We start from the raw sequence: 16,770 nt of genomic DNA, 5'->3' as shown, positions 1-16,770 counted from the left end.
CCACAAGAGGGACGGGCGTGTCTCCAGTCAGCATAGTCCTTGGGGGACGGGCAGGTGAGTTTGGAGGGCTTTGGCTGCTTAGCGCGTCCCTGGGGCCAGCACAGCCATCTCTGCCCCCCAGGAAGAGGCTGTGCCTGCATGGCAGGGGGAGTGAGTGGGGGACCCTAAAAGACCCGCAAATGTGGGGGATTCCCCGAGAGAGGACCTCACACAGAAGGCACTGCCCCAGGTTCCAGTAACCCCGGTCAGTGAGGCCTGGCCCCTTGGCTCAGCCAGCTCAGGGAGAGGAGGACCAGCAAGTAACAGAGGAGTGCACAGGGTGAAGGAGCTGCACCCCCCCACCCCCCCACACCCCCCCCACCCCCCCACCCCACCCCCCACCCCCGCGAAGGGCTGCCAAGCATGGGGCAGGGAGGAATCTCAGAACTGGGTGGAAAGATTAGCATTTTGGTTCCGATCAGAACAGACTCTTTTCAACACTGAGAAATGAAAGGGTTAATATCCAAGAATAGAGTGAAAAGTGGAAGACTCTGGCAGAGATTATGTGCATGGCTACAGAGTGGGTTCAAAGTGGGTCCCGTCAGCCCGCTACTCCCTCCCCCCGCCCAGGTCAGCTCCCCGACGCAGAGCCAGCATCTTGGAAGGAGGGGTGAGTGGCATAGTCTAAGCTGGGGACAGGGTGGTCCAGGCCCAAAGGACAGGCTCAGCTCCGTGATGGCTGCGAGGGCCCCAGACCGTACCTCTGCACCCGGCCAGGGGCCCCACCTTCCACATGTCCTCCCGGGGGGCCACACAGCCAGGGCGAGGGGGGAGGCTGGCCTCTCAGTGTGGGGAGGCCACAGGGCTGCTCCCCGTGGCCCAGCTGCCACCACCACCGCGCGCTCCTCTGGGAACCCACACAGACCCAAGTGCGGGGTGGCGGGAACGGTGTGTGTGTCAAGGAATCCCAGACCCACAGTAACACTTGATTTTGCATCAGCAACCCAGGCTGGCTCCGAAAATGAGGCTCCGAAGCAGGTGTCACAGCGGATGGCCTCTGTAGCACAAATGGCTTAAATCGGAGGAAACTACTTTCCGACCACAGCCGGTCTTACATGAACATAAGGGAGAAAGTATTTCGAGTAATTAGCACAAATGAAGCAAACCTGGGCCCGGTGTGCGCCTGCGGGGAGGGTGTGCACGCGGGGGGACCCTGCACGGAAGGCCGTGCACGCATGCGCGCGCGAGGAGGGCCTTGCCAGAAAGGCCCCCCTCCTGTCACCCCGGGCTGGGCGGGTGGCAGGCAGTGCGTCTGGGGCCACGGTTACTAACTGGCCTTCCCCCTTCCTTCCTGCACCTTCTCGGGGCTGAGCTCTCGGCCAGCGAGGCCAGGAGGCGGGTACACTCGGGGCGATGAGCCAGTGGATGGATGCGCTGCAGACAATGGGGGCTGCGTCCCCCATCCGCGCGCCGCTGGGTTGGCTGGAACTGCAGGAGCGGTTTGCGCTCATGGGTTTTAATATTGATAATTTGATAGATGCTAGACTGATCAGAAAATAGATGGTGGACAGTTTAAAAATAAGGGCTAAATAAATATATTTGTGTGTGAGAAACCCCCACGAACGTGGCCAGGGGAGACACAATTTTCTAAAATGGCGAAAACTCTTGGTATCGTTACAAACACATCGGTCTTGGCTGCCCTCGGTTCGCACTCTCCCGAGGACAGCAGAGTGAGGCTCGAAGCCCAGAGCCCTACAATTTTCGCCTGAGTGTCTCGTGAGGTGTCAGCAGGTCCTATGGACACGACATGAGCGATGGTGGAGCAGGAATGTCCTGTGCATTGCAGAGTCCCAGGACCCCCCATCACAGTGACAGCCTGAGACCTACCCCCCCACGAGGTTCCAGGATGCCCCTCAAGGGCTCACAATGAACCAAATTTCCCCTGAGGGTCGGCCCCAGAGCAGGTGGGGGCAGCCAGCCGGGGAGCTCCCTTCTCAAAACAGTTCCTCACCTGCTCGCCAAGGTCGGAAAGTCCCTCAGGGGGCAGAGCCTTTTGGCGCATGATTGTTTGAAAGACTGAAGATGCAGACAGACCCGCAGGACCACCGGGTTGGAGTGCAGTCACAGGACCCCGACGACGGCAGCACCTGGGATGACGGCTGGCAGGTCCCGCGTGTATTCTGAGATAGAAGAGGGCGCTGGAAGGACGTAGGCGCCTGGAGAGGCGAGGACAGGTCACAGCCCTGCGGGACAGCACGGCCACAGGGAGCCTCACCTGGATGCCCGGGCTGCACGAGGAGGCAGCGTCTTCGCTGCGTGGGGTGCGCCCTCGGAGACCCGCATGTGGTGCCCACCAATGCCCTTTACACGTCAGCACTGGGCCCTGGGCCAAGCTCTGCCTGGTTACCCGTAATCAGCCTGTGAGGGACACATGGCTGCCTTCCCCACGGATGCTGGACCCCACAGGGAAGGCCGGCTGATAAGTGGCGAAGGTCCTGCCTTAGTGGCTCCTCAGGGCAGAGCAGAAGGCAACCAGTTGTGGGGGACTGCCCGGCCGCCCACCTTTCCTCCACGAGCAGGTGGCCTAGGCTTCCTCCCCCTGCTCTACCCTTCCTGCAGTGCGGTGTCCTCCTGTGCATGACAGCAACACCCCAGGAGACGCTGCCCGCTGCCCTGGACGCCCCCTAGGACTATCCCTGGGGACGAGTCACTCAGACCCGAGTCACTGTGAGCCTCACAGCAGGAGCCTCGTGGCCGGACCCCGACAGGCCAGTGACAGGAGAATTCAGAGGAGGGTGAACGTGCCCATGAGCCAAGGACACGTGTGGCCAGGCACAGGCGCAGCCCCCGGTGTCCTGTGGGGGTGGCCGGGCTTTGTCAGCACATTGTCGTGGCTGTTTGAGCCCCCAGCCCTTACGGCCCTTACAGGCCAAGGACCCAGCCTGGGAATGGGTGCTCTGTGTTGGTGGCAACAATGCAAACTACAGTCTGACTCTGCGTTGTTGGCAGAAGCAGAAAACACTTCATTTGTGGAGGAAGAGGAAACTGAATCTTGGCCTCACCACGGGTGTCCCTGTGGGGACGTCACTGTCTGAGGGCTTGAGGGTCTCATGGGCTCTCCAGACCCTCCCCTGCTCGCCGTGGTGCTCCTTCCTGTGGTCCATGCACAGCGGGCATGTGCCTCCATCCTCTGCTGCCCCCGAACCCTGCACCTTGTGCCGCTGGGTCTGCTTGTTGGTGACGGCAGCGAAGGGACCTGAGGGGGAAGCCACCGGAGGCCCAGCTGTCACAGGGTGAGACTCAGGACCCATGCTGACACTGCTGGGAGCTGAGTGGACGGCGGCAATGGTGAGGGGGGCCAGAACAGCTGCATGCTCACATCCGAGAGGACCCTGGCCACCAGTGTCCCCGTGGAAGCAGGGAGCAGAGGGGCCTCTGGCACACGTTCCCTGAAAACCGGCTGCCTGTGACCACAGGTCCTACAGCAGAGTCCCTGATGGGTGTGGGCAGAGCAGGCCAGGGTTTTGAGGCCTGAAACGGATATAATTAGATGGTAAGGGAGGGCCCTCTTGCAGGAAAATATAGGAGATTATGAATTCTAAGGCAGGAAGATAAATACTTGGAGAAAAATTTAAAATCCATTGACTCATGACTTTTAAAACGCTGCCAATAGCACAAATAATCAAGACAGTCGTAACAGCACTGTCACGTTGACCCCACCGGCTCCCTGCGCCCCGCGGGTCCTCTGTGATCAGACACTCCCGCTTTCTCCCGGGCGGCTGGCGACTGGCGTCTGTGCTCAGGTTCTGGCAGTTGAAAGGCGTCTTGGCTCACAGCTCGTTACTGTGACACGAGGAGGCCCGGGCTGAGCCCGGGAGCTGCAGACTGGGAGGCGTTCCTGCGGCGTCTGGCCGCAGCGTCGCCAGCCTTGTTTCTCTTCAGTCCCCACATGCCTCTGGCACCGGGGATGTGGTCCCCAGGAGACAGGACCTCTGGCCCAGGACGGGGTGAGCTGGCGGCCGCAGGGGTCCTCCTGGAAGCTGCTGCTGTCCCTGTCCAGCTGGTGGTAACCTGACCCTGACCCTTGTGGAGCTCTCCCACCAAACCCGCCTAAACGTGTCTTTGAGGCTGCTTCCCCTTGGCTGGATCCCAACATGCCTGCAGGCTCCGGGCTCCACCCATGACCACAGGAGAGTGATGGAGTGAATTCTGACAGAGAGACCAGCCTTAACCACTTATGGTTAAAAAGTCTTAGTTTTGCAAATTTTATGAAACAATGTAACCATGTGAACACGCCTATGGGGCCCAAAGCTTAATCTTCATAGGGCTTGTGGTCAGTCTGCCCCTGTCCCGTGGAATAGAGAGGCCGGCCTCCTCGGAGTCCCCGGCCCCATGGGCACCCCTGCCGCTCGGCTTGGGAGCGGTCTCCATCATCAGAGCCTCCGGTGAGGCATGTCCCAGGGTGTCCTGGGAGCAGTTGAAGAACAGACCCCCCAGTCCTCAGTCAACCCGCTCTCTCCTCTGCCCAGCCTCGAAGCCTACACAGCGGTTCCTGGGCACCCCGGCCGTGGAGCAAGCAGACTTCTCTGGAGAAAAGATGTCCGGTACCCCGGATTCTGTCTCCCAGGAGGGAGGCTGAGCTGGGTGGCCCGGGGCCCACAGGGCACAGGAGAAGAGGTCCCAGAATGAAGGTGTCTGGTTAGACATAAGCTCTGACTCCTGGGCCTGTGACTCCAACGTGCTGGGGGGCTCCCCAAGGTGATGGGCCCCCCCAAACGGAGCTGCCCAGGTAGCCCCTCCCCCCCAAACAAAACTGCCCCCAGGCCCACTTGTTACGTCCCACATCCCAGCAGCGTGGGACAGCAGCCGATGCCTCTCCAGCCTGCACCAGCATCCCCCCAACACCAGGGTAGACGGGGTGGGAACTGTCCCAGAAGGCCTGGTGGTCGACCCAGGAGTTGGCACTGAACAAGCCCTGGGGGGTTCTCACGGATCGAGACCCGCTGGCTTGACCTCTGGCTTCCACCAAAACCTGGCCCAGGCCAGGCTGGGGGAGTCTGGTGGTCATTTCCTGAGCCAGCTGCCCACTTTTCAGGTTCCAGGGGGAACCTGATTGACAAGTGTGGAGGGAGACACACCCCACGCCTCCCAGGGGGCCACATCCCCTCCTTGCTGAGTGGTCCCCCGAGCCTCGGGGTGTAGGCGAGTCCGTCCACTCAGCAGCCTCACGCCAGCCCTGACCCACCTTCTCAGGCACCATCTGTGCCCTGCTAGTTAAGACCCATTTTCCTGGAAAATGCCTGTTTTGCCTAAAAGACCTTTGGTCTTAATCTACACAAAAGGGCAAGGTGGTATCTCTGACTTTCCAGAGGATACTCCTGCCTCCCCTGGGAGGGGCCCCCGTCTCCTGCCCGCCCCTCCCCATTGTGAGCGTGGCTGTCGCTTCCTCAGGGCGGGTGGGAGGGGGAGGGAGGTGCTGTGGGCAGGGGGTCAGCGAGGGCCCCGTTTGGCCTCTCATTGTCCTCCCCACAAGCAGAGATTACCCCGTGGCCAAGGGACACTTGGCATATTTTCCAGTCTGTCCACAGGGCCCAGAGGAAGGACAGAAATAGGAAGCCCCAGCAGGGTTCCAGTGGCTTCTCGGGGTCAGCCTGCGGTCCCTGCTGCCTCACATCTGCCAAGGACACAGGCGCTGGTCCAGGCCTCCGTCAGGTTAAGGATGGGGCATCAGAGGTGACAGGGCAGAGGGCAGCCTGGACGTGAGGCTCTGACCTGAATGAGAGAGGCCGGTCAGAAACCCTGACACGTCGGATCCCACGGCCAGGCCTGTCCCCAGGCATGTCTAACCCCATGGCCACGCCCCTGGTCATCCTGGCCCCTCCTGGCACGTCCAGGCCCTGGGGCACCCGCGGCCACATGAGCCACAGCGTGCCGCCAGCGCCCTCTTGTGGCAGCCGAGGATGGGTGAGGCCCGGCTCCAAGTGGACATCAGGCGACAGCTTTCCTCCACCGCTCCGCGTCACCTCTCCAGATCTGCCCACATTCTGTGTGCGTGTGCGCGTCCATGCGTGTGCCTGTGTCCTGGCCCCACCAGCTCATTCCTGCCCCACCCTGATGCTCGCCTGCCTGATGCCTTCTCTGTGCAACAGCAAATCCATCCTTCAGCCTGGGCTCTTGCGTCCTCAGTTTCCTCAGCAGAAAGAGAGAGTGGCAGAGCGTAGACCAGGACGGACCCAGCCCCTTGTTTACTGTGGTCCAGAAAGTCACATGACAGCAGGGCTCCGGCCCCCACAGCACCGGAGGCTCTTCCTCCATCCTCAGGGCCCTGACCACAAGCTGCTGTGCTCGCCTGTCACCCCTCACCTTCTTGCTCTTGTAGCCCCCAGGCTCGGTGACTTCGGTGGCCCTGGGGCGGCCCAACTGGGCATGTCGGTACCTCCTGCACAGGGTACTGATGGGCAGCCCAGGAAGCCCGTGACACCACCAGTGACCCTGGCCCTCACGGTGCACTGCGTCGGGGGTGCTGTCCCCACCTGACACCTGTCCAGTGCCAGTGCACGACCTGCTTCGAGGATGTTTAATGAGGGGAAGGCTGGGCAGACGAGGCCACCTCCCCTGGCCTATCCCCCATGGCAGCACAGCCCTTTGGCAACCCCAGACCACACATGAAGGAGGGTCTCTTTCCATGCTTCTTTAAGAAATGAATTACATAAATATTTGCTCCACGGGGTGTGGGCTGGTTGTGCCTCCACGTCCCTCTGTCCATGCAGCGCTAGGACACGGTGTTGTTCACAGGGTGAAGCCCTCAGTGGGTAGCAAACATTCCGTGGGCCCAGCCTCCTGGCCTTCCCAGTGCAGGCCGGCCCGGGTGCAGACAGGAAGCCAGCCCGGGTACAGACAGGAAGCTGACCGGGAAGCACATGGGAGGCCGGCCCAGGTGCAGACACGCTGTGTGTTTGGATTCTTTATTACACATGCCCAGTATATACACACGAGATTTCCTTTCACAGAAAGGACCAGGAGTCCCGGCCCCAGGTGGCATCAACCTCCTTGCACATCCCCTGCCCCCTTCTCGGGCTCAAGCTCCTCCCTCCATCTCCAAAATGCATGTGCGATGGACATGCTCTGCGGGGTCTTCACAGCACCAAGCAGAGCAGTGAGGGATGAAGACGTATTGGGGCACAGGGCTGTGCGGGAATGCTGAGTACTGGGGACTATCTGAGGGCAAACTACAGGTCAGTTTGCCTAGAAAAAGAGGACAGCAAGGTGCGTGCGCGGATCCTGTGCAAGGGGAGAGGGCTGAGGGATCCACAGGTAAATTAGGCCACACTGGACACCCCGGTGCCTGTCACGAGCTTCAGGCTGGGAGGATGCTGTCACCCATCGAGCCCCACCTGCTCTGGAGCGGCCCCTCCCAGAGCCTCTGGAAGGAATGCAGGGCCCACCCGGGGACAGGAGCAGGTGAGGTGCAGCACCAGCCGCGCCGTCCACCTGCGGACACAGGTGCCAGTCTGCTAATGCCGGCTCCCTGCACCAGCTGGACTCAGCACCAGCAACTCCTCACTGTGCTCGGAGGAAGGCCACCTGCCAGCCGGGCCCTGGAGGGGGCGAGGGGAGTGCACCTCAGCCCCAGCAAGGCGCTGCGACTTTGAAGGAAAGCACAGCCATTAACTACGGACGGTCCTCCAGGCCTGCAGACACCGTCACCGTGCTCTAGACCCATGTGGGTCCAACCCCAAGTGGGACCCGGGCTGGGACCACGCACCCGCTGTCACGCACAGCCTGCTGTTAGTGCACCAAGGGTGCTGCCTCGAGGGAAAGTCAACAGTCCCCGGCAGAACACGCTTCCAGCAATCGCTCTCGGCATAGAGTATGAAGCTCCAGAAGCTGCGACGGCGGATGTGAAGCCAGAGACGGGGGGGAAAGTGAGGAAGAAGGTCTCCCACCCAGACACAGGGAGGGGTACGGGGCACGGAGGGGCGTGGCCGGCCGGTCTAGCCCCATCTGTGCCCCCACTTCCCATCCAGTCCCCTGACACCAGGTGGGGCCCAGTGGCAATGACCCCTAGAGGGTGACCAGTGCTGACCCCGGCTGGGAGCCCTGGACAGCCCTGCTGACGACAGGTCAGGGCCCTTGGACTGGATGGGTATTCAGGGGAGGAGGTGGGGAGAAGGCCGCGGCGTCATCTCCTTCTTTCACAGCCTGACTTGGGAGGGAAAGAAGGAAGAAATTGAGGTCTCCACCCTGTCTTGGCGGCCCTCCTCCTGGCAGAGCGCGGGTGTATCAGAAAACAGAGGACGGCTTTTGCGGGTTACCCTAACCGCCTCTCCGGCTTCCTGCTGCGGGATTTTAGGAGCTCCCAGGGGACCAGGTGTCCACATAGCTGTGTGGTTCTGGGCCTGGTCCCTCCTGTGTATGGTGGACACTGCCAGGGTCTGGAGGAACAGAGCTGGGCCCACACCTCACAGAGGGGCCTCTGTCCCCTCTGTGGGACAGCGACGGCTGAGCAAGTGGTCCAGGGGGAGCCTGTGGCCAGTGCAGGGACAATGACCGTGACCTTGAGCTCAAGGACTCCCAAAAGGCTTTCAAGCTTGGTCTGACCGTCCAGCAGGGAGTCGGTGGCAGAGGGAACCCTGGGGATCTCCTGATCGTCCAGGGCAGCAAAGGCACCTTCCCTCCCAGATTAGAATGGGCGAAGGGGGGCCAGCACCGCCGACCCCTACTAGGCCAGAGTCTGGACAGCCAGAATTTGGCTTTGCCTCCTGGAGACCCGGATGGAGAGGGCATGGACCTGCCGTAGTCCCCAGGAAAAGTGGGACCTGATGATCATCTCCAGGCCTGATGTCAGAGCAGCCTCCACATCTCTGACAGGTGAAGACACAGGAAAAAGACGGCCAGGGCAGAGAGGGCAGCGCCTGAAACCCTGGTCACCAGGCCACCAGCTGGGTGGAAAGGGGCGAGCGTCAGAGACTGTCCTGAGGTAGAAGCCTGGCGAGGCTCTGGTGGAGCTGCACTGTGTGGACCAGTCGTGCGGCGTGGACTGAGGCGCTGTGTGGGCGGGGCTGTACCACATGAATGGAGCCCTGCACCGTGAAGTCCCACGTGGGCCAAGCTGTGCAGTGTGGACGGAGGACCACGTGGGCGGAGCCGTGCAGCCAGGACCGAGCCCCGCCCGTGCGGGCCAAGCTGTGCAGTAAGGATGGAGCCCAGCGTCGGGGGAGCCGTGCTGCGTGGACCGAGCCCCGCATGGGCGGAGCCGCGTGGCGAGGCGCCTACACCACGAACTCCTGCGGGAGCTGGTCGTCCCCGAGCAGGCGCAGGGAGAGGGAGTCCGTGGACCCCCATCTGCGGGGCTCTGCGGGCCCCAAGGGGCGGCTGGGCGGGGCGGGCGCGGGGCTTGGGGCGCGGTCCTCCGCCTCCGGGACCTGCGGAGAGACCCGCGCGTTTGCAGCTTGCAGCTGCCTTCCTCCCGTCTCTGCCGCAGCGTCATGGCCCCGCCTCCGGTCTGGGCTGCACCCTCCGATCGCGACCCCGCCTTGCCCTTGACCCCGACCTCCCGCCCAGGCGCGCGCTGGCCTGGGGCCCTGGCACGTGCTGTCCCCACTGGGGATGCCCGTAGGCCTCCTCACGGTCCTCCAGGCTGCCCCCGGCCCCTCAGCCGCCTCGTGCAGAGGCTCCCCTGGCCCAGTCCTCACCGTGCCCTTCTCGTCACGTTCCCTGATGTTCTCTCTTCCCAGGGGCGCCACCCCCAGACCGGCTCCAGCCCGTCCCCTCCCCGCGCACCCCAGAACCGCTGACTGTGGCCCTTTCTCCTACTTCTGAGGTGCCTGGAGCAGCCCCCCAGAGCCCCACACGGAGGCGCACTGCCCTGGACGGTGGATGGTGGAGCGCACGCGGCCATGGAGCTAGTGAGCAGCTCAGGAAAGAGCCCCACACACAAGCCAGCTCACCCAGACCCCGGAAAACCAGCCCCCGGCCGCCCTGTTCTCTGAAAGGCCTGTTCCCCCACTGCCCAGCTGTGGCTCCAGGGGTTGCTGCCCAGGGACCCTCGAGTGGCCTAGGTGGGTCCGGCTGGGAGAGCAGGGAGGAGGAGCAGGGCCTGTGGCTGCTGGGGGGATGAGGGGTAAGGGGGGTTCGCACCTGGCACAGGGCCTCAGTGCTCCGGCGCCTCATCCTGAGCAGCGTGACCCGCACCACCGACAGGGGCTCTGGGTGAGAGGCTGTGTGCAAGGAGGCGAGGGCATGTGAGCAGGGTGGGGACAACCTCCCACACCCCTCGGATGGCAGCCCCCCCTTGCTATACTTCTCCCCTGGGGATCCTCTCAGATGTAGCCCGGAACCTCTGTGGCCCCCACGTCCTCTCCTTCTGCGGCTGTCAGAGCCGGAGAGAGGGGGGCCATGACTTCATCCGGGAGGATCCCGTCCTGCTGTTTCTGATCCCCGTCCTCAAGGCCGCCCTGTGGTGGTGGGAACCCCACCACCCCACAGGGTCCCCAGGAATCACGGTCACATGGTCTCTCTGGGGATGCCCTTGTTCCCTTGGCGCCCACAGTGATGGTCGAGCCGGGAGCTAGCCGGGCCATGTACTCACCATCCCTCTGGTCCCGGGCGTCCCCCTTGGGCCCGCCACCATCCATGCCACTGCTGCACTGGCTGGTGCTAGAGCTGCAGGATGGCACCTGCCCGCAGAACAGCTCTGACACGAAGGGCTCGTCCACCGACATCTCCCCGGGCTCTAGGGCCCGCGAGTCGGCCTCCACGCCCGACGTGTGGGAGCTGCCGTGGCTATCGGCCGAGAGAAGCGAGAGGCGGTGGGGGGGACGCTGCCCGCTGTCCTTGCTGCTGGGGGAACTGGGGGAGCCCCCGCCGGCTGGGTCCAGCTCCAGCTCCAGCGTGTCGCTGATGTAGGACTCCCGGTAGCACTTCTTCTCTGCACAGGAGAGGAGGAACAGCAGACGTGAGGGCGGGCGTCCGAGACGGACGAAGCTTCCAGGAGCCACAAGTGGCCAGCGGTGACCTGGGATCCTGCCAACAGTCTGTGCCCTGAGCTGGCGCCGAGCCCTGGGAGATGCAGTGTGAGGGGAGGGAGGTGTTGCCCCGAGGTCAGGGCCCTGCGTGTCCAGGGTTACAGCTCAGGCCACCCAGATGGAATGTGTCACCTGCAGCTGGTAAACTTTCAAGGTGTACTCTTGTCATAATTCTTCCTGGGGCTCTCGTGTCATTCTCAATTTGAGGGACCCCTAAGCGGCCCCTACATGCAAGCACACAGGTACACACATGCTTGCACACTCACACGTGCACACACACACACTTGTACATGCACAGCTGGGACTTCTAGGAACCGCCCGGGGGTTCCTGCAGCCCTTGCACTGCCCCCGGCCCTGGGACCTCCCGTCAGCACCTGTGGACATGGACCAGCGCCCACCTTCGGCCTCTTCCAGCTCCCGCAGCTGCCGCAAGAGGGGCTGCAGGGCGAGGTGGAGCTGGTGGCTGCTGCTGAGCAGCTGGAGCAGGTGACGGGAGCGCGAGGCGCAGCCCGTGTAGTACACCAGCTTCTGGGCCGAGGGCAGGCCGTCCAGCCGGATCTCGAACTTTTTCCCCTGAACAAAGACGAGACAAGATGTAATTTTACAGGCAAGCCATCAGGCAATAGGAGCGAGGGTCCTAAACATCAGCTGTAACCCAAACGGAGATGCCACCAGTGTTTCTGTTTTGCAGATCTGATTTCCACATGCAGGTGGGTTTTGGGGGTCACTGTGAGGCAGGGGGCACCCTACTCTGCACTCGGTTTTGAGAGGGCTGGACACCTCCTGTGGCCGCCGGGTGTGTGGGGATGCACGTAGTCCAGGACAGGATGCCAGGCCTCAGTTCTGCTGTCCAGAGAAAGGGTCGACGGACAGTGAGCCTGCGTCCAGGGCCCTCACTGCCCCCAAGTGCCAGGCCTGCCCCAGGGTGACCGCGTGGGGCTGGGACTACAGGAACAGGGTGTGTGGAAGCCACGGGCTAGCACACATTTCTGTGACTGCTCCTCGTTTCCCGTTATTTTCTCTGCACAGGAGCCAGAAAGTCGCTGCAAAGGGCCAGGCCTGGGACACCCCCTGGCACAGGGTCTTAGCGGTGCCTACGTCTCATGGACGATGGAAGGCCCAGTGAAAGCCCTGAAGGACAAGCGTCCACCAGGCTTCCACCCCCACCCCTGACCTCGACCCCATCAAACGCACCAGAAAGGCCAGCTTCCCAACGTGGGACCAGGGGAAGTCATACAGCAGCTGCGGAGCGTGGTTCACCTCCTGCAAGACAGCAGGACCGGCCGTGTCCACGAGGGTCAGCCAGAGCAGGGCAGTGAGGCCAGCCTTTCGTGGTGGGGAGAGAAGGAGGGAGGAGGGCCAGAGGCTCCAGGGGCCCACCCGTCACCTGATAGATGTGCATTCCTTTGAGGGTCAGCCCCAGGACGATGGTAGGCTGTTCTCCCTTCTTGTCCTAAAGAGACACCGATGACAGAGGGGTCAAGAGCCCTGTGCCTGGGGTGGGTGGGCCTCCTCACCAATGGGCAGGGTGTAGTCAGGTCGGCCAGGGGCCCCTGAGGTCCACCTGGCCTGGGCTCTGGCCAGGCTCCCCAGCCCCTCCCAGCTCCCCTCCTGATGCTGGGGGCCTGTTCCTCCCTCCCTGCCTCCCCCTCCTTATCGACTTGCACTTTGCCAGAAACTCGGGCTCCTTGGGCTCCTTAGACCCCTGACAAGCCATCATCCCAACCACCCCATGCGTAGGGCCTTCCCAAAAACCAAGGCTGCATTGTGTGTGGAAGCCAGCAGGAAGACTCCAGGGCCAGCCCTCGCTGATGGCCTCACCTGTTCCAACCTTAGGCGGGATGGAGCTGACCACAGGAGAGCCCAGTGGGGCTGGTTCCAGGACATTCCATACAAGGTTAATCTAACTTGTCCACACTGGAGAACCCATCATGCTACGTCCATGATAGAACCACCACCCAGACGCTACTTCCATCACTCTATAGCAGCCGTGTGTCAGGACGCCTGGCTCTCCTGTCCTGGGTCAGAGTCCTGGTCACAGGCCAGCCATGGGGCACTGTCCCTCCTGTCCTGCATCAGCATCTGGTCATAGGTCAGCCGTGGGGGCACTGTCCCTCCTGGCCTGGGTCAGAGTCCTGGCTGCCTGTGGGCTCCGCTCCCCTGGGGCCCTGGGACGGAGGTACCTTGGGGTGCGCCTGAGCACCCCCCCCCCCCAGCCCTCTGACCTGGAGCAGCCTGAAGAAGTGGACGGGCACGTCCTCGAGCCGGCAGGCCTCCCTGATGAAGCGCAGCACCGCCTCCCTGGGGCTCAGGCCACGCTGCTCGCGATGCATGGCGGGTGCGTGCCTCAGGATGTAGGCGCTGCCCCTCCTTGTGATGATCTGGGGACAAGCCACCGGCCATGGGCCCGCTGCCTCCTGCGCTCCGCCGCGAGGACCCCGCCCGCGGCCGGGACAAGGGACAGTCCCCAGGGCGGGCGCCCCCGGCCTTACCCACGGCGGGAAGTAGGCGTGTGGCTCGAAGTAGCGCCCTGAGTGGGCCGCCTCGCGGTGGTTGCCCAGGTCGGCCTGCAGCCCGTAGGCGGCCAGCAGGAAGTAGGCCTCCTCGCGATGCGCACACTCCGACCTCAGCACCCGCTCCTTCAGGTGGCAGTAGTACAGGTGCCTGGCCCTCCTGTCGCTGGAGGCAGCAGGCGTCTGGGTGAGGGGCCTGCACCGGGCCCCCGCCGTCCCGCCACAGCCCGCGCCCAGGCCCCCGCCCTCCCTGCACTCCAGGTGTTCACGCCCCTGTCTTGTCGCACCACGGCCACACAGCCCTCCGGGGAAGCGCCCACGCTGGGTCAGGGCAGACCTGGTGTACAGATGCCGTGCCCCACAGACGAGTCCTTCTGTCTGCTCATTTCCCCACGGACACGGGAGCCGGGGACTCGGCTCTGGGAAGGGCAAGCTCAAGATCTGTTGACACTGTGACCTTGGATGGCCCCAGAGCACAGGGCGGCCAACCTCCATCGCCCCACACCTCCAGTTTTCTCCCTCATGACTTCTGAAGAAACTTCCACATAACCACATGCCTTCACCCTCCAGAACCTTCCAGACGACCACACCCTCACCCTCCAGAACCTTCCACAACCACACCCTTGCCCTCTAGAACCTTCGACATGACCACACCCTCGCCCTCCAGAACCTTCCACACAACCACAATCTAGCCCTCCACAGAGCCTTCCACACAAACACACCCTCGCCCTCCAGAACCTTCCACACAAACACACCCTCGCCCTCCAGAACCTTCCACACAAACACACCCTCGCCCTCCAGAGCCTTCCACACCACTGCGCCCTCACCTTCCAGAGCCTTCCACATAACCACACCCTTGCCCTCCAGAACCTTCCACACAACCACGCCCTCACCCTCTAGAACCTTCCACACAACTGCACGCCCTCACCCTCTAGAACCTTCCACACAACTGCACGCCCTCACCCTCTAGAACCTTCCACAAACCTTCCCTTCCTCCCCATCTCTCCACCTGGGAAGGCCGCCTGCCCACCTGCACCTGCTCTGGAGACACAGGCCCCGCTCACCTGCCCCTGGTTCCGGGAAGCTCCGAGTTACCCTCCCAGCTCAGGGCGGATCTCTCAAGACAGCAGCCCCCGTCGCTCAGAAGGAAGCCGCCAGGTGAGCCCCCCGGACATCGTTCCTGCCCACACCCAGACGCCGCAGTGCGCAGCCGAGGGCAACGACACCCCACACGAAGGACAGCTCCAAGGTCAAGTGGAAATCTTCAAACCCTCCCCACTCGCGCCACGGAAAGCCCCCAGCCCAGAGAAGGAAGGTGCCTGTGGGCAAAGAGCCTTCGTCTTTCTGACACGGTCTACGTGTTGCCATTGAGGGGCGTTCCTGTGGCCCCATCTCTGTGAAGCGACAGCACGGTCACGTTCTTTGCACAACCCACAGACCCCGCTGGCGATTTCCACCGTCCCAGGGGACGCCCTTGACCATGTCGGCAGTTACCTTATGAGCCTTCCGTTCTCCACGTAGTATTGCACCCTGAGGAAGGCCACGAAGGGGGCCCGGGACCGCCCGGCTCCCTGCGGGGTGAAGGCAGAGAGAAGCTGGGCCACATACTCCACCCTCAGCAGCCGGCCGCCAACCGCACCGTTCTCTCCGCCTACGCTCCGGTCTTAGCAGCTGGGGCCATGCACAACTTTATCTGACTTTTTAAAAAGGGAAACCCGAGTGGAACGTTGTCTGCAGCATTCAAGAGCATTCGTTCAGACCCATGCAGCGCTGGCTTTCCTGTGCCCCACGGCCGACTCCACGAGAGGCAGCCCCAGGACACCGCGGGGCAGCAGGACGGCCGTCTGCACAGAGAGCAGGGACCGCCGCAGCGCCCGTCCCACACACGGGATGCCCGTTCTGTGGGGTCCCACGGGGTGCGGCCCTCCCGGGGCGCCTCCACCCTGCCCCGCACCTGCAGTTTGACTTACTGTATGCCTTTCTCTCTTCCAGTCCTTTGAGAAGTATTTGCTGAGCTTCTGCTCCAAATCCATAAATACGTACTCGTTGTCTAGAGAGAGACGCGGGGCCTCCGTCAGAGCCGTCCCGCCACCCGGGCATCACCATTTAACCACTGAGCGTCGCCACGAGCCAGCAGGCTGATGCGCAACAGAAGGCGCGCTGACCACAGCAGCTTGTGGCTACTTTCTCGGGCTGGCAGTCTAAGAGAGCAGGTTGCTGGTGTCCCCATGTCAAACAAGCTGGCTGCACAAGATGGTCTCCAAAGTGGAGGAGTATTAGACCTTGACACTGACACACGCACTGGGCGTAACCTTTGGGAGGGCACTTTGACTATTCCCGTCCACACGACCCGGCCCAGTGCCTCTCTCCCAGCTCTGAACGGAGTCCTTTAAAAGTTAAATGCCTGTAAATCTGGACCCAAACCCACCAAGTTCAAGTCAACAACTTGTGTTCACCTGGCTACACCAGGAAGGCGGTCACAGGGGACATGACTTTCTAAATATACGTTTCTGTGCTTTTGGAACATTATGACCACGTATTTCCTTTAGAAGCTGGAAAAATGAAGCAATTATTCTCGAGAGGAACGTAAACCCAGAGAGCCTCCCTCTGTTCCTATCAGGGCTCAGGGTGGGCTCGAGATGACCTGTGCTGCCCGTATACGCCCAGGAGGAAACTGTCACCAGGAAGAGCCAGGAGCAGGGATCGTGGGAGCCATGGCGGGGCCCAATGGCAAGAGCGTGCCAGCAAGGCCACGTTGCAGGGTTATTCTTCACCCATTTCTGTGGTCTGGGACCACCTCAGTTCCAGCTGCCATGGTGTGGGCCCCTCCTTGGTGACAAGCAGAGCAGCCTGACACACCAGCCCCAGACCCCGCAGGCGGCGTTCGTACGTGGAGACAGAGGGCAGGCCCTGGTCCGGCTGGTCCTGGCTCTGATGGGGATGCCTGGGGAGGCTTCTGCAGTGTCAGGGGGTGAAGGATGGGGCCCACCGTGCAGCCCAGCAGCCTCTGCCTCGGGAGGTGGCTCCAGGGTCATCAGGCATGGTGGTCCCCCCAGTCCCCAGCCGGCGTGCGGGGCCCACCCTGACGTCTGGTGAAGGGGGAGGGAAGTTCTCTGTGTCTCCCCATTCTCACCAGGATCAGGTGTGGCTCCTGTTGTGGACTGAACTGCGTCCCCCAAATTCATAATGTTGGAAGCCCCAACCCCAGCATCTCAGAATGTGACAGAATTTGGGGACAGGGCCTTTACAGA

At 62.5% G+C, this 16,770-nt stretch overlaps 1 protein-coding gene across 5 annotated transcripts in view; it reads right to left on the bottom strand.

The window, feature by feature from the left end:
- Window positions 1-6,930: 6,930 nt before the first annotated feature.
- Window positions 6,931-16,770, bottom strand: part of FRMD1 (FERM domain containing 1) — a 34,408-nt gene continuing 24,568 nt past the window's right edge. For 3 of the 5 annotated variants that reach the window (XM_044760901.2, XM_070515459.1, XM_044760902.2), the window contains exons 4-12: window positions 15,490-15,569; window positions 15,014-15,090; window positions 13,499-13,685; window positions 13,232-13,387; window positions 12,394-12,459; window positions 12,201-12,269; window positions 11,405-11,579; window positions 10,571-10,909; window positions 6,931-9,404 (exon numbers count right to left, since the gene is read on the bottom strand). In XM_044760901.2, coding sequence (XP_044616836.2) covers window positions 8,824-9,404; window positions 10,571-10,909; window positions 11,405-11,579; window positions 12,201-12,269; window positions 12,394-12,459; window positions 13,232-13,387; window positions 13,499-13,685; window positions 15,014-15,090; window positions 15,490-15,569 — 1,730 coding nt within the window. In that variant the 3' untranslated portion in view covers window positions 6,931-8,823. Of the gene's footprint in view, window positions 9,405-10,119; window positions 10,200-10,570; window positions 10,910-11,404; window positions 11,580-12,200; window positions 12,270-12,393; window positions 12,460-13,231; window positions 13,388-13,498; window positions 13,686-15,013; window positions 15,091-15,489; window positions 15,570-16,770 lie in introns of all 5 variants that reach the window. The other 2 variants (XM_070515557.1, XM_014858401.3) reach the window with 1 other exon arrangement.

This window comes from Equus asinus, chromosome 1, assembly GCF_041296235.1.
Source record: "Equus asinus isolate D_3611 breed Donkey chromosome 1, EquAss-T2T_v2, whole genome shotgun sequence".
Classification (NCBI taxonomy): domain Eukaryota; kingdom Metazoa; phylum Chordata; class Mammalia; order Perissodactyla; family Equidae; genus Equus; species Equus asinus.
Note: the sequence above shows the minus strand (reverse complement) of the source record. Positions and strands in the feature narration are given on the sequence as shown.